Genomic DNA, 16916 nt, shown 5'->3' with positions numbered 1-16916 from the left:
TTAATGCACTGAGAAACGCTAAACATAAGCCAACCCTCACAAAAACACAGGGCGTACTGAACAAACAAATGCCCCAAACAGGGGGGCTTAAACTGTCCAGGAAAAACCCACAAAATGGGAAAACACAAAACCCATAGACGTGCACACAAGTACACCAAACAGACGATCACAATAATTAATCCCACACAAGGAACCCTGCGGGCCGGCTGACTAATAAAGCCTTACTACCTAACTCAACACAGGTGCACTCAATCAACACATAAGGAGGGGGAGGAAATAATCAGTAGCAGCTAGTAGGCCGGCGACGACGACCGCCGAGCGCCACCCGAACGGGAAGGGGAGTGTCCTTCGGTCGGAGTCATGACACACGGATGCATTAAACAGTGTAATATTGCACCAAATGTTCAAATATATCTGGATGTTCAAATGAACGACATTCTCTTTGTTCATTTAATTAACTTTAATGAAATTGTGCAGTGTTATAAACAATAATATCCAGCAGTCAGTTTTCATACAAATTAGTTACTTATAGGAAAGTTAATCAGAGATAAAGGTTAGTGTTATGAACTTCTGCCACATTTGTAACATTACCATTTAGTGTTCAACAGTGTTTTTGGAAACCAATACGGTTCGCACTGCCCTTATTACTCCATCTTGAACATGAATAAATGGATGGTTCCCTCACTGTATACTTCTTTCAAAAGCCCTAAGTCTCATTCAACTTACTGTTAGTTACCTCCAAGAAATGAGGGAGCTTATGTTAAAACAAAGACACACATATACAGAGTTATATAAATAGCTTATTGCCCCTGAGGGGATACATTCAATTTAATTCAAGTTAAATTGAATTTGTGCCAAGTTACCACCCACAGTTCCAAGACGAGGGAATACGAATCTAAAATAACTGTGATCGAACATTTGGTCCCAACATCACCTAGTACTCTCTTTGTTCTATCCATTTCTATCCCCATGTCAAAGTATTGGTGAAGAAATAAGGCACTGATATTGAAATTGACCCACCTTTGACCCAAATGTATCATGTCTTATCAATACAGTCAAGTAGATTTGTAAGCATTCAAAACAAGTCAACAACTGTGTGTATGTTAGACCTTAACACAGGTTTTTTTGCAGCTCTTCTCCGACTCAAATCGGTTTTGGTTTCCCTGACAGCCTCCGAACCAGAACTGGGCACAGGCATTAGCCGTAGTGTCATAGTACCACTTCACAAAGTAATTCCTGCAAGGCCCGGGGTCCAGAGTCTGTCCACATCTCTCATCTGGGGAAAAAGGAAGAAAAATGGGGGACATTGCTTTTACTTGTACTGTATAGCGTTCTATAAAATGACAAGAATAGGAAATATCAGCAAAGGCTACACAGTAGTTTGAGCTCTGGAAAAGTGCTATATCCTATCAATCAAATCACCCGGTATTAAAGCATCCTGGGGCAGAGGTGGAGAGGTTGGGGGGAGCCCGGGTAGCTTTACGGTAAGGGGCCTCTGGGTGGGGGCCTGGGAGCCCGTCATGACCACACTGTGGGAGGGGTTCTTCATCTCTGACGGAAGAAGGAACTCTGGTAGGCGCTTGAAGGGTTCCCTGTCAAAGGATGGGACCCTGTAGGTCTCTGAGTTATCTCGGTCCCCGGTCTGGGGGCCCTGTGGGGTAAAGACTCTGTCTGACTCTCCTGGTGGACCTGGCTGTTTAACAGAGAAATGGAAATATGTATTTTGTACATCTGCTATAGTATGTGATTGCAATCAAAATCTTGAAACACAGATCCATGTATGAACGCATTTGCAAATTAACATGTGCACACACACACAACACACACTCAATTCATGGCTGATTTAGCGGAAATTCAAGTTCAGACACTATCCTTTTTAGCAATCATTTGGTTATGGTGAGTTCTCCTAATTCTAAATGACATGATATATTGTACTGCAAAGCTTAGTGAGCTCCGAAAAGCTCAGTAAATATGCAGCCCTATTCTGATCAAGACAGAACCATTATGTAAAGTGGAAGTGTCATCATTCTCACCACCATATGTGTTTTTTTTAAGTCTCCATTGAAAGTGGGCGTGTCAGTATCAGTCCTCTCTGGGGTTTCCCTGACAATCCCGGCTTGTCCAGGGGTTCCGGGGGAGTATCTGGAGCTAGGGATGGAGCTGAATTGGGCCCCGCCATCACTCTCACAGATCCGACTCAGCAGCTTGCTCTCAAGGGCTGGACGAGCCAAGACAAGTCAGTACCCCAATATTATTGGGACTAGGCAATAAGACACAGCTATGTAAAACGTACAGATATTTAGGACTGAATTGTCTTTGGATAATTTTAACAACACAGGTGTTTCTCTGGCTTTAGAAGTATTTAGGCCCACATTAACTATTCAAATATAACTGTGGCTTTACAAGATGTTCCTTACAGGGAACATAAACTTCAGTAAGGATGGACATCATAGTGAAAGGTACTTCCTGCTTACTAGGAAGTGTCCTGAAGTCATCAATCAGGTAGACGTGTTCCCTGTCTGGGTCAGAGGCCATGAGGTGGAGCTCTTTCTTAAACTCCTCGTACAGCGGATCACTCTGGTTCACCACCCCGATGACAAACGTCTCAATGTTACTGCCATTGGCCTCTTTCACTGCCTCCTCCAGCTTCACAGAGTCCCTCTCGTCTGCCTGTCCATCTGTGATCACTATGGCCACTTTCCTCACCCCGGGCCTGGCCGCCCGGAACACCTGGTTGGCCTGATGGATGGCGCTGCCCGTGAAAGTGCCTTCGCCCAGGTAGGTCATAGTGCGGACCGCCTTCTTCACCTGGTGGTGATAAATATTTATAACATCTCTGATGTAGCCTGGTCCCAGATCTGTTTGTGAGGTCTTATGTGACAATGACCATAAGAGTTGGCAAGACAGCACAAACAGATCTGGGACCAGGCTACTGTACTAGAGAGTAAGATTTTTCATTTTGGGCGCTTGAGAGAAAATCAACTTGCATTGAACTGTTATGTCCTATGAATTGAATGTTATCATTACAGAGGATTCAATAAAGCTTTGAGAAATATAAAACTGAGATAGTCTTGACCTGGTCCCGGCTGGCTTGCTGGTGCAGGCTGACCACCACCATGTCGATGTGGCTGTAGAGGACCACCCCAACGCGAGTGGTCTCCCGGCTCACGGAGGCACGGTCGACCAGAGCGTTCACAAAGTCCTTAACCACGTTGAAGTTGTCAGGGCCCACACTCTCTGAGCTGTCAATCACAAAGACCAACTCTAGTGGGCTCTCACGGCACTTCACTCCACAACCTGGGGAAAGAGATAGATTCATTGAAAGTCTCTGCAAGCAGCCATTACAGGTATGGTATTGTACCTGGTGTGTGAATTACCACAGTACCACACTAACCACATATAGATCTGACCAGTTTGATGACCTCCTCTCTCTGTAACAGATGGTAAAACACTTTAGTGTCTAGTCATTGTAATACTACAGTACGGCGGTACAGTGTACAAAACAGACTATACTTACTGTTAGGCCAGGTTCCCCTTTTTCTCCCAGTCTGCCCTGTAATTCAGGAGGTCACTCAATAACAAATATATACATCTGATAATGTCCATGCTTTTTCCAGATTTATAGTAAGACTAGTACCAAAGGTCCAGCAGTTCCTGTCTCTCCAGTCTCTCCCCTGTCCCCCTTTCTGCCTCGTTCACCCACAAACCCCCTTTCTCCCTGTAGGAACAGCAAAACTTGATCATTTTTCTATAACTTGGAAAGGTCAAGACCATTTGTGAGACTGGATTTGGTTCTGGCTGCCGAGATTAGAGATTGGATAACATCTCTATATTTATTAAGCTACATGTTATGTTGTTTGTGTGGCGGTTCTTACCTTATCCCCTTGAATACCCTGTCCTGGGGGCCCCCTGGGGCCCGGGATCCCCTGGAATCCTGACTCCCCCTATCAGGGAAAATCAATTCAGCATTTTGACCTGTGGAAACACAGCACTAGTATATGCCTGGCTGTACCATGACCTAACATGGCTTACTAAACGGTCCTTTAACTGTACCTTTGGTCCTTGAATGCCCTCCCCAGGCAGTCCCTGGGGACCCGGTGCTCCAACCTGACCAGCTGACCCCTGCAGAGAGAATCATGTCATCGTGATGCTCCGCCAGTCATCTGGTTCCTATTAATCTTGTTCAATCATTGATATCCTGTGTACTCAAATCAAGATGGCTAATTTATCCTCCTACACATTGGTAAAAATGATTATTATTGGTCTGAATAGGATTTATGACCTTGGGGCCCATTAGCCCAACTCCTGGTGCTCCAGCTAGTCCTGTGGGGCCTGGAGTTCCCCGGTCTCCCTGAACAGAAAGATCCTTTGGTTAAATACTCACATAGAGATCCCAAAACAAACACATTAAGTTGTCCCTATAATTGGGTTAAGGTTATTTTGTGACCTATTTTGTGACCTAAATAGAGTTCATTACACCGGAAAACTCACCTTAGGACCAGGTAAACCTTTTCCTTCTGGTCCAATCTCACCTGTCAATCCTGGTACTCCAGGGGCTCCCTAATAAGCATGACAGAACATCCATTCATACAGTATACATACTGAATAGTCAGCATAGATTAATGAGTATGATCATAATACTAGAGAAAATGGGGATACTTACTGGAGTTCCAGGGAGGCCTTCCCCTTCAAGCCCAGGTGGACCAATGGGCCCTGGTAGCCCTCTCTCACCCTAAAAAGTGAAAGTGGTTTCACACCAATGGTCTTATGTGGTTCATTGGACATTTGAGAAATACTTGCACCTCTCAAATCAAACTGAAAGAAGCTGAATCAAATGACCTTCGGTCCAGTGATTCCTATTCCTGGTTCACCAACATGTCCTGGTGGGCCTACCGCACCAGGGTCCCCCTGGAAACAAAACAACCCAACATAAAATAGAACACTGACGCCATCCTTAAGATATGGTAACACTTGAATATCCTAATAAAGTGGTAACCAACAGTGTTGTCAATGTTCCTTCTCACCAGAACTTACCTTGATACCGGGTAACCCCCGCCCAGGTGGTCCGTTTGTACCTGCTCGTCCAGCACTTCCGGGTTCACCCTGAAACAGGAAACATTTTATAACAGCAGAACCAACCATGCTTTGGGTCAGTAGTGTTGAGCATGACTGTTGTGCATGTGCTTACCTTGGCCCCCATTGGCCCCACAGGCCCTACTGCCCCTGGCTGGCCCCTGGAGCCCCGCTCCCCTCGGTCCCCCTGGGAGAATAGTCACAGCTTGATTTCAGACAATCTTTTCCATACATCCTTTAAAATAGTGAAAATGCTTTAAGATAACTGATTTGTACCTTTTCTCCAGGGACACCTTTTCCGGGTGCCCCATCAGGTCCCCTGGGCCCATGTAACCCAATGTCACCCTGATACCAAGTGAAATAAATACACAATACTGTAAACAATGAACACTGTCAGTTGACAGACTGGCATTAATGTACTGTCCTAGTGATAATGACATTGCATCACAGCACACTGTGTCCACCTTCTGTCCTATGTCTCCATCCTCTCCAGAGAGGCCCGGAATACCAGGTAACCCCTCCGATCCTGGGTCTCCCTAGAGGAACATTTGCAAATCTCTATTAACACAGTTTTACTTCATCTGGTTTAAATACTGTCTTACTAAATCATCAGACTTACTTTAGGTCCTGGCTCCCCAACACCGCTCTCCCCTGGGATTCCAGGCTCACCTGAGAAGCCTTGGCTTCCCTGTAGAACAAACAGTACATGTGACATCATATCTACTAATGAATATACTGTACATTTGCGTCTTGCATTCAGATCTAAGACTTCCGTTTTTGCCTGACATTAGACTCCCTTTGATCATGTGACATTCAACCTTACCTTTTGGCCCATAAGTCCCACACCTGGATTCCCTCTGGGGCCTGGAGGGCCAACTGGCCCTTGGTTCCCCTGAAAATAAGGGGACATTAGAAGAAAAGGAATATGAGTATAAGTATGTGTGAGTATACAGTATGTTTGAGAATAGACAAATTGACATTATACAGAAGGATCTGACTGCAGTTGAATCAGAATGTACCTTTTCTCCTTGAATTCCTGCCCCTGGCATTCCCACCGGTCCTTGTGATCCAAGCTGTCCATGATTTCCCTGAGAGAAACATAAGACCTCCCATCAAATGTCATTTCACTGAAGGAATATGGGATCATTCTCAATGGATCGTTGATCATTTATCATCATACGGACCAACATAAGACCTCAACATAGTAATGTCCAATAGTCTTAAACTTGCTTTACCTTATCACCTTTGACCCCAACACCAGTGAGACCACGCTCACCTCTGGGGCCCTCGTGGCCTCGATCCCCCTGAAAAGAATAGATACTTGAGTCCACATTGATTAACAAAAAGACATATTCATGGCCCGTTGTACTTATACCAGACCTCATTCTGACTTTAGGATGTGTACAGTTATACCTAACAGTATAATACTTGGACACTTAAATATTTGCCCACCTTTGAGCCAGGGAGCCCCTCCCCAACAGCTCCCTGGTTACCCTGTGCTCCAGCAAGTCCTGGGGGTCCCTGAAATAAACAGTTTCTTAATTTTTGACCCTCAAACAGTTTTAAAATGTACTGTCCAGTAAATGGCAACATTTAGTTTAGTTTTTAGGTTACCATTGTCAAATCTGATCATATGAATCAGAGGTTGAAGGATAGGGTCATGTATAACGTTCCCATAGCGATCACTGTTTAGGTATCCAAAGCTGGCATCTACAGTAATACTTACTGGCTGTCCTGGCTCTCCAATTCCAATGGGACCAAGGGTTCCTGGTCTTCCCTGAATTCCTTTGGCCCCCTGAGAACAATGACACATTTCAACATTTATGTTATTTACATAAACTGTAAATGTATAGCATAATCTCTGTAATGGTTATTATTAGGTTACCTTTGGACCTGGGAACCCAATGCCAATGTCACCTGCTGGTCCAGATGCACCGGTGGTTCCTTGGTCCCCCTGTGTTAGAGGTCACTGTGTGAATGCGTCAAAACTCCTACTACTTGAAACCCACACCACCAACAAGTTAGTCATAAAACACTTCTATTCCAAGTTCATACTGTAAGAGAAAACCATATCCCGGTGCTTCTCCACAGAGGAACTCTATCCATTCCAACAAAAGTCTACGAGGATGGAAAATGGCAATAAAATGCAGACAAAGGATCTTCATGGGATTCAATAACGCATCTCAGAATGGCATTTACGAAGAATACAGCAGTCACTTGTTTCTGCTATACATCATGTTCTTGATTATGTCATGTTTTTTATATTTTTTTATTGCTAAATAGCTAAGTGGCTCTAAATCACTCTTGATTCCAAGGCCTTCCTTGTTTGAGAGGTCTGGTCAATGTGTGACAGAAAGTGAAGGATCGGTATATAAATAGAAACGGACAGCAAGGTCAACTCGGCTCTCATGGCTTCTCTGGCCAAGCAACACACTTTGACAATAGAGATGCTGTGTGAAAATGTGTTTCCATGTACGAAAGTGTCATACAGTAGCACCCATGAATGTAATTGGCTGATTTCCTAGCCCCCTTGAATGTCATTGGCTGAGAATCAGCGTGCCTACTTTAGGTCCTGTTTGGCCCTCCGGACCCTGGTCCCCGGGTGGTCCATTAACACCCTGTGGAAGAAACCAAAAAAATCCACAAATGGCCTTAATGAATAAAAGAACAATGAAGTTGATTTATATAATGCACTGGTTCCATTGTAGTATCCTAATAGGTTCACGTGAAATGATGTCTACAACAGCCTTTTTTCTCACTGTACAGTATGTAGCTACTGTTTGTATAGAATTGATAGCCCAGAAAATCTAACTCATCCCTGATATCTGCCAAATCTTACATTTGACAATGTACCAGTTTGTAGTCAATTCTTACAATTGAACTAATGCAATACAAATGCACAGAACTATACAGAACAGAGCAGGAGTTTCGTTCCATTGTCAGGGCCTGGTGTCAAAACAACACTATCACTGATACCATGCCAGACGAGGGGCTGATAGTGAGGAGGAACAGTGCCACTGTACTGGCAACCCTGTCCTAGCAGCTAATCCTACGACACAAAGTCTGCTCCTGGAAAAGAATAATATCCTGCAAGCCTGGATTCACTGCTTTAGATACTCACATTAGCATTGGGATTAGGCATAATCCAAAATTCACATTCCATAAGTGCATGGGTGGGAAAACGACAAAACTCAACTTCCACTATCCATATTTGAGAATGAAAGGATGTCTCTGACTGACTTGGATGTCGTCTGTTCTCAATGCCTGTACTTATTTTCACCCTGTCATCAAACATCTCAGTGAAAGAAGTACTCAGCCCTTGCTCTAAAGCGCATCATTCATTGAGAATCAATTAACCTATTTCAGATGAACATACTGTATCATATGCATTCATGACTAAGACAAGGTCCTAAAAAGATGTGTTAATGTGTTGAAGGAGTTGTGTTCCAATAAAAACAACAGCGTTACATTGTACCTGGTCTCCTCTAGGTCCCCGTGGGCCAGGAGGTCCTCCAGGGCCCTGTAAGATGACAAGATGACATCATGCTTCCGTTGGCACACATATTGTAGAATAGATCACAATGTTGATTGAACCAAACTGGCACATTAATCATTGTACTTACTTCATCTCCTTTTCCCCCAGGGGTGCCACAGTCTCCTATGTCCCCCTGAAATGCAGCACGGGTTCAACCAATCATTGGCAAAACACTTTTAAGCAAGACAGTTGTATTCTGAAATGTCTTGAAAGCAGATGTCCCACCTTGTCACCTTTATAACCAGGACTGCCCTGTGAAGTAAGAACAACAGTGTTCAACACCCAGTACTGAAGGTATCTCAGTCAACTATGGAAATGTGGCGGTTAGATGGATGTTAATAATGACAGGATAAAGAAATACATAGTATACCTCAAGACCGTCACTTCCTGGTCGGCCACCGACTCCAGGTTCTCCCTTGTAGAATTGAGACAGTGTTGTAAATGTGAGATCAGGATTGTATGTAGATCACTGAGTTCGTTAAAATAGTGAAAATCACTATGTTTTTACTACTTACCCTTGATCCTTTTGGACCAGATGGTCCTTCATATCCTGGATCTCCTTTTGTACCCTTGACGACACACAATAAGTTAGTATATGGAGTCATTGTCGAATGATGGTGTTCTGTATTTCTTACAATGTTTTTTTTTTTTTGTGTGGTGCGTCAGTCATACTGGGTTACTGCATAATCCTTACTGTAGACCTAGATGTTCTGTTGAAAAAACGTCTAGTGTACTCACTGGGTTTCCAGGAGGGCCTCTCTCCCCTCTTTCACACAAACACACTTCAGCCTGTGGACACTGATACAATGAAAATAATACAAAAATCAGTCTTATCACTCCACCTGCTACTTCCAGTGGCATTGTAGTGTTTATTGTTTTGAACTACTTACCGCCTCTAGCGCTATTGCACCCTGGATGGGAAGAAAATACAAGACGATTGTGTGAGATTTTTACCTAGAAACAATTCCAACAGTACCACTATTGACTGAACATTGTAATTATTCTAAGGAAGAATAGAACAACAGGGAGTACAGAGCTAGATCACTTCCTGTCCGTTTTGCTTAATAAAGCTGTTCTCTTTTAAACCTCCGCTAATGACTATGAATTAGAAAAACGATGATGATTTTTGGAAAATGTATAATTTATGCTACTATTTGCCCATAGACAGGTCTTGATCTCATTTAGACTATAGACAAATCTCTGTGTTTATTGAAAATGCATATTAGGGGAAGAATTCCCCACACAGGAACAATTCTGCCATTGAGGTTTGAGCCCCCGCTTAGGACACAGACATGATAACAAGACAAGTTTATTCGAGGAGCGCAGTACTGTTGGACAGTGATGTTGTGTGTCAACTAACTTAGTTACCCTCACTTTGTACCCTCACAAACCTCTGGAAAAAGCTGTGAAGTTCTCATACTCATATAGAAAAGGCAGTGTGGAAGGTACTATCATACCCTTTTCACACTGCAAACTAATGATCCCAAACCATACCGTGCTGGCCTGGTTAAGCATACCAATCATCTTCAACTTTAGTGTAGGGTGACTTTGATAACAGAACACTCACCAACTCTTTCAGTAACTTCTCCTCTAGCTGGGGGTCAGTGAGACTGTGGACGAATTGCTTGGCCGGTGTGCTGGCGATAGCCCGGAGTTTGGCACTGTTCTGGCTCTGGCGGGCCAGGTCCGACAACCCTACAGCAAAGAGCTTCACGCCACTAGCCTTAGCATCCGCCGCTGCTCCGATCACATCAGGGTTCCTCGGATGATCGGCACCGTCGGTCATGAGCACCGCCACCCTGACGCTGTCCTCCTTGGTCTCCTGGGTGAAGAGCTGTGTGGCGTTGGTGATGGCGTAGGTGGAGTAGGTGCCATGGCCAATGTAGGCCATGGAGCTGACTCTGCTGTGGAACACATCCAGGTCCTGCCAGGCAGTGAAGCTGTGCTCTACAGACACAGAGCTGCTGTACTGGAGAGCAGCCATCCGCAGCTTCAGGGTCCATCCAGACACCTGGAGCATGGTGAGACGAGTGCTGAATTGCAGAACAAAGGACTTCTGCTTCTCGAACAGGAAGGTCTTGGCGCCCTCTGAACTGTCCAGAATGAAGGCCACCTCCATGGAGCATGTTGTCATGTCTGGGAGAGGGATGCATACATGTGTTTCACATGGAGATCGATTGGATAAACTTCAGGCAAATGTCAAAAGCAAATGAAAATTTATACTGAACAAAAATATAAATGCAACATGCAACAATTTCTAATATTTTTGCTGAGTTACAGTCCATAAGGAAATCAGTCAATAAAAATGAATAAATTAGGCTCTAATTTATGAATTTCACACAGTGGTGTAAAGTACTTATGTAAAAATACTTTAAAGTACTACTTAGTTTTTTTGGGTATCTGTACTCTACTATTTATATTTTTGACTACTTTTACTTTTACTTCACTACAATCCTAAAGAAAATAATGTACTTTTTACTCAATACATTTTCCCTGACACCCAAAAGTACTTGTTACATTTTGAATGCTTAGCAGGACAGGAAAATTGTCCAATTCACGCACTTATCAAGACAACACATGGTCATTCCTTCTGCCTCTGATCTGGCAGACTCACGAAACACAAATGCATCTTTTGTCAAATATTTCTGAATGTTGAAGTGTGCCCCTGGCCATCCGTACATTTTTTAAACAAGAAAATGGTGCCGCATGCTTTGCTTAATAGAAGGAATTTTAAATGATTTATATTTTTACTTTTTATACTGAAGTATATTTTAGCAATTACATTTACTTTTGATACTTAAGTATATTTAGAACCAAATACTTTTAGACTTACTCAAGTAGTATTTTACTGGGTGACTTTTACTTTTACTTGAGTAACTTTCTATTAAGGTATCTATACTCTTACAAGTATGACAATTGGGTACTTTTCACCACTGATTTCACATGACTGGGCAGGGGCGCAGCCATGGGTGGGCCTGGGAGGGCATAGGCCCACCCACTGGGGAGCCAGGCCCAGTCAATCAGAATGGGTTTTTCCATACAAAACGCGTTATTACAGCACAAGGTGCACCTGTGCAATGATCATGCTGTTTAATCAGCTTCTTGATATGCCACACCTGTCAGGTGGAGGGATTATCTTGGCCACTTTTAAATTCTCACTAACAGGGATGTAAACACATTTGTGCACAACATTTTATAGAAATAAGCCTTTTGTGCGCATGGAAGATATTTTATTCCACCTCATGAAACTACTAACCGCCTCCAACATAGTTTTAGAAATTTGGCAGTACGTCCAACCAGCCTTACAACCCCAGACAACGTGTATGGCGTCGGGTGGGCAAGCGGTTTGCTGATGTCAACTGTCATGTCTTTACTATCATTAACTGAAGATTGATAGTTTTTATCAAAGATTCTCTGTAATTGGTTATTACGCGATTAGACTGATTAATCATGTAACTGTAATTACTAGGAAGTCGGGGCACCAAGGAAAAATATTCAAATTATAAAGTTACCATTTCCTAAAATAACTTTTCAGATATTTTATCTGATCAATTAGTCTTCGAATTAATGATTTATTTACATTACCTCATGTTATTCTCATTCCAAACGTCGTAAATGGTTGGTTATCTGCACGAACCCAGTCTTCACTATTAGTCATCCATACATCAATTGTCTTAAAATCATTTATTTATTACTAACTAAGTAATTCACAGAAATGCATAAACAAACAAACAAACAAGGTAAATGTGGTTTACATGAAATGATAGGAGAATGTGCCCTAGTGGGCTAAACCGGCATGGCGGCTTGTTAGACAAAAGGGGAAGTGGGAGTCTACTAAGAAGTCACTACAGAGTGATAATTATAACAATTGAAATGCTAATCCTTTACCCATGAACGCTCACTCATTTGGGAACAATTGCAATCAATATATATATGTACGCTCAGTGTGTCGTCTTGATCGCTGGTGAAAAGTGAATTTCTTTTGTAGAATTGTCCGTCTCTCTCCCTCTCTCTCTCTGTCGTGTTTATAGTGGTTAGTTCAGAGTGACATTCATTCATTTCATTATAGAATGGATGTTTCGGCGGGTGTCGTTCTTCGCGTTCAATGATACCGAATTCCTAGCTGCAGACTAGTAATTAATATCAAAGACTTGTTCTTATTCTGTCGGTATCGATAGTCTAAGAGTTTAACCACGTGGTATGGTTAAAAGATTCAACAATGGTCTACCACCTTTGTCCTCCTAATGGAGAAAAACATGGTCTGCAACCTTTAGCCATCTCGTAATTGAGGTAAGCTCGGTCTGCTGATCGAAAACTTGAGTGGGTTTTTTATTCAGAATGGCAGAAAAGGGCTGTCCCAGGACGCATGACCCTAACTGGGCTCAGGGGCGGTCCTCTGATTTAGTTAACTCCAATCCCCTTTTGAGTTTTCCTTCCTTAAACAGTCCAAAATCACATTGTAAATTTGTGTAAACAATTTCATACTCACTCATTCATCTTATACAATAATTAGATGTAAACCTCACATCTGAGGCTATTATATAAACAGTGTTATGGTAATGTGGCCACACCCGTCTCCCATGAGCTTCCCCAAGTTGTGACAAACGGACCAGTTCGTAGCTGGATTCTTCACCGATCTTTTATACTTTCTCCAGAACATGACATTTGTGGATTTCCTTTGTCCTCCATGAAAATCTACTCTCTCTATACTGTGTGGCCATGTGGCAGGGTCTTCTCAGGAATTTACGCCCTCTGACCAAAGCAGCCTAGTTGAAGGAGGCAAGGGAGAGGGGGATGGGGTTGCTATACCCAAAGAGGCCAACGTCATGACACAACATTGTGAACAGAGTGCCCCATGGGTGGTGATGGGGTTATGGTATGGGCAGGCCTAAGCTATGGACAATGAACACAAATTATTTTATTGCTGGCAATTTGAATGCACAGAGATACCGTGACGAGATCCTGAGGCCCATTGTCATGCCATTAATCTGCCGCCATCACATCATATTTTAGCATCATAATGCACGGCCCTATGTTGCAAGGATCTGTACACAATTCCTGGAAGCTGAAAATGTCACAGTTCTTCCATGGCCTGCATACTCACCAGACATGTCACCCATTGAGCATGTTTGGGATGCTCTGGATGGATGTGTACGACAGCGTGTTCCAGTTCCTACCAATATCCAACAACTTCGCACAGCCATTGAAGAGGAGTAGGACAACATTCCACAGGCCACAATCAACAGCCTGGACATTTGGACATGATTTGGATAGGCACACACCTGTCTATTTAAGGTCCCACAGTTGACGGTGCATGTCAGAGCAAAAACCAAGCCATGAGGTCAAAGTAATTGTCCATAGCGCTCCGAGACAGGATTGTGTCGAGGCACATATCTGGGAAGGGTACCAAAACATTTCTGCAGCACTGAAGGTCCCGAAGAACACAGTGGCTTCCATGACTCTTAAATGGAAGAAGTTTGGAACCACCAAGACACTTCCTACAGTTGGTGCCCGGACAAACCGCGCAATCGGGGGAGAAGGGCCTTGGTAAGCGAGGTGACCAAGAACCCGATGGTCACTCTGACAGAGCTACAGAGCTATCCTCTGTGAGGATGGGAGAACCTTCCAGAAAGACAACCATCTCTGCAGCACTCCACCAATCAGGTCTTTATGGTAGAGTGGCCAGAAGGAAGCTACTCCTCAGTAAAAGGCACATGACAGCCCACCTGGAGTTTGCCAAAAGGCACCTAAAGAATCTCAGTCCATGAGAAACAAGATTATCTTGTCTAATGAAACCAAGATTGAACTCTTTGGCCTGAATGCCAAGCGTCACATCTGGAAGAAACCTGGCACCATCCCTACAGTGAAGCATGGTGATTTCAGCATCATGCTGTGGGGATGTTTTTCAGCGGCAGGGACTGGGAGACTACTCAGGATCGAGAGAAAGATGAACTGAGCAAAGTACAGAGAGATCCTTGATGAAAACCTGCTCCAGAGCACTCAGGACCTCAGACTGGGGTGAAGCTTCACCTTCCAACAGGACAACGACCCTAAGCACACAGCTAAGATAACGCAGGAGTGGTTTTGGGACAAGTCTCTCAATGTCCTTGAGTGGCCCAGCCAGAGCCCGGACTTGAACCTGATTGAACATCTCTGGAGAGACCTGAAATTAGCTGTGCAGCGAAGCTCCCCATCCAACCTGACAGAGCTTGAGAGGATCTGCAGAGAAGAATGGGAGAAACTCCCCAAATACAGGTGTGCCAAGCTTGTAGCATCAGACCCAAGAAGACTTAAGGCTGTAATCGTTGCCAAAGGTGCTTCAACAAAGTACCGAGTAAAGTGTCTGATTATGTAAATGTATATTTCCGTTTGTTATTTTTTTTTATATACATTTGCAAAAAAAAAATCGAAAAACTTATTTTTGCTTTGTCATCATGAGGTATTATGTGTAGATTTATTAGAAGAAACATTTTTTAAAACAATTTTAGAATAAAGCTGTAACAAACAACATTTGGAAAATGTCAACGGGTCTGAATACTTTCCGAATGCACTGTACTACTTAGAGTAAATAACTGTTACAATGATTTAGACATTTAGACATTGATAAATTAAAATATTCCTGTTGGCTGAGAACGTTGTTTGACTTCTCCAGCAGATTGTGCACCCTTTTTTAGAAAAGACAGAAACACCTTAAAGAGCAACTGAATGTAATAAGCAATTTTTCCTCTTGAAAACGGCCTATGTGCCATCGATATGAGTCAGAACCATTTATTTTCATTTTCGTCATTAAGTCAGTCCAAAACTAAGATTTGCGAGATAATTTAGGAAAAAAGGGTCTGACACGGAACGATGGTTAACTGTTATTCTCAGTCGCATTTCCTAATGAGGAGAATTGAAACCGAGGCTAAATCAGTCAATTCAGCCCCCCCTTTATCATGCACGGGGTATTTCAGATGTAATGTAGCCATGTAGATAAAAATAATAAAGTGTAAGCCACAGTGACTGACCATCATCACTAACATGTGGACGTCATTTACCATTTTCTCCATCTCTGAGGACACTGTACTTTCCTTTTCTTCTTCTCTGGCCTATAGCCTCGTGAAGAAGTGCCAACAGTAGAAGGAACAGAGCCACTCCTTTCCCCATGTTGTCCTTTCTCAACATTCACACCCTAAACATAAAGAAAAAAAACATGTCTTATTCAAGTGTGACATCATTCTATATGGCAGGTGTGGATGCGATCTCCTCCTCAATCACGATCATTCTTGATTCTCACCCCAATTGTTGGAGCACAGAATCAATGTACAGTACATGAGCCATCTGCAGAGTCACTGTATCAACTATGGGCTGAAGCTGGCAACATAAATGTACTTTATGAATTCCTGTAATGTTGTCAACTATTTATACAGACCAACTAAAACAACATGCCACATCATTTATGTTTTTTTTTCTTGCCTAGAAAACAAAGTCATCAGTGTAAAGTCCAATTTTGTTTTCATCTTTTACATTCCACAAGTGAAAATAATTGCCAAACTACGTAGAAAAGTTGTAATTTGATTTGAAAATGTGGATTTGATCATCTTACCTTAGTTCTTACTTAAATACAGCCGCCGGTTTTTGTATAATCATCTGGAGTGGTTTAGGAAGCAGCATCTCGTCCTGATCACCAGTTCGGACTAGTCCACTACGTGAAGTGCGATGTCGCTTCGGGAAGGACAGCGCTCGGTTCGTCTGCAAGAATATGTAGATTATTGTGCGCTTACACGTCACTATGTATTATCTTCATGTATCTTTATGAAATTTCACAGTTTTACAGACTCACAGACACGGAATAAATTGTAGTCACCCATAGGACGTGTATGTGACCAATATAATTTGATTTAGTATTGCGCGTAATACTGCAGCTCTGGGCAGTGTACACAAGACTGAACTCCTTATAACCTATTACGTTTAATTAAGAACTATAGAGGTGTAAAAATCTGAGGATAAAAAGTTAAAACACGTTGTGGTTTCTTTTAACATTTCACTTTCCCCACAGTCTACGTTGAATCCCGTTATTTGCCATTTAGAACTGTTTGTAACCTTTCTGCATGGTGATTGTTTGGATATTGTACATTCAAATCCCAACTGGTACATGTTATGAAGATTTTCCTCTTCTTCACTTGCACGCCTACTAACCTGAAAAACAGACAGATGTTTTTTTTCAGTATATAAAACCAGAACACAGGCTCCCCCGCATGTTCAAGAATCATTTAACGCCCACGTGGAATGAGACTTAATTAGATTTACAGTAGGATAGGGCCAACCT

The 16916-nt window shown here is 42.8% G+C and overlaps 1 protein-coding gene across 2 annotated transcripts; it reads right to left on the bottom strand.

Moving 5' to 3' along the window:
• Positions 1 to 447: 447 nt before the first annotated feature.
• On the bottom strand, positions 448 to 16661 carry LOC118364378 (collagen alpha-1(XXVIII) chain-like). 2 transcript variants are annotated; one of them, XM_052489530.1, is made up of 37 exons: positions 16455 to 16661; positions 16194 to 16339; positions 15646 to 15779; positions 10176 to 10744; positions 9499 to 9519; positions 9347 to 9406; positions 9124 to 9177; positions 8979 to 9023; positions 8834 to 8860; positions 8697 to 8741; positions 8549 to 8593; positions 7638 to 7691; positions 6959 to 7027; positions 6800 to 6868; positions 6526 to 6594; positions 6309 to 6377; positions 6093 to 6161; positions 5897 to 5965; positions 5693 to 5761; positions 5538 to 5609; positions 5350 to 5418; positions 5189 to 5260; positions 5035 to 5103; positions 4840 to 4908; positions 4664 to 4732; positions 4492 to 4560; positions 4283 to 4351; positions 4054 to 4122; positions 3876 to 3944; positions 3638 to 3718; positions 3518 to 3553; positions 3395 to 3431; positions 3077 to 3297; positions 2475 to 2808; positions 2034 to 2218; positions 1423 to 1693; positions 448 to 1276 (listed from the first exon to the last, which is right to left on the bottom strand). In XM_052489530.1, the coding sequence occupies exons 3-37, from the start codon at positions 15770 to 15772 to the stop codon at positions 1104 to 1106; spliced, it is 3564 nt and encodes a 1187-aa protein (XP_052345490.1). In that variant the 5' UTR covers positions 15773 to 15779; positions 16194 to 16339; positions 16455 to 16661; the 3' UTR covers positions 448 to 1103. The 2 variants fall into 2 exon arrangements, with proteins under 2 accessions (XP_052345490.1, XP_035601766.2); XM_035745873.2 differs by having other exon boundaries at positions 16194 to 16661.
• Between the last annotated feature and the right edge of the window lie 255 nt (positions 16662 to 16916).

Source organism: Oncorhynchus keta, chromosome 31, assembly GCF_023373465.1.
Source record: "Oncorhynchus keta strain PuntledgeMale-10-30-2019 chromosome 31, Oket_V2, whole genome shotgun sequence".
In the NCBI taxonomy this organism is placed as follows: domain Eukaryota; kingdom Metazoa; phylum Chordata; class Actinopteri; order Salmoniformes; family Salmonidae; genus Oncorhynchus; species Oncorhynchus keta.
The sequence above is the reverse complement of the archived record's forward strand: the minus strand, read 5'-3'. Positions and strand labels throughout refer to the sequence as shown.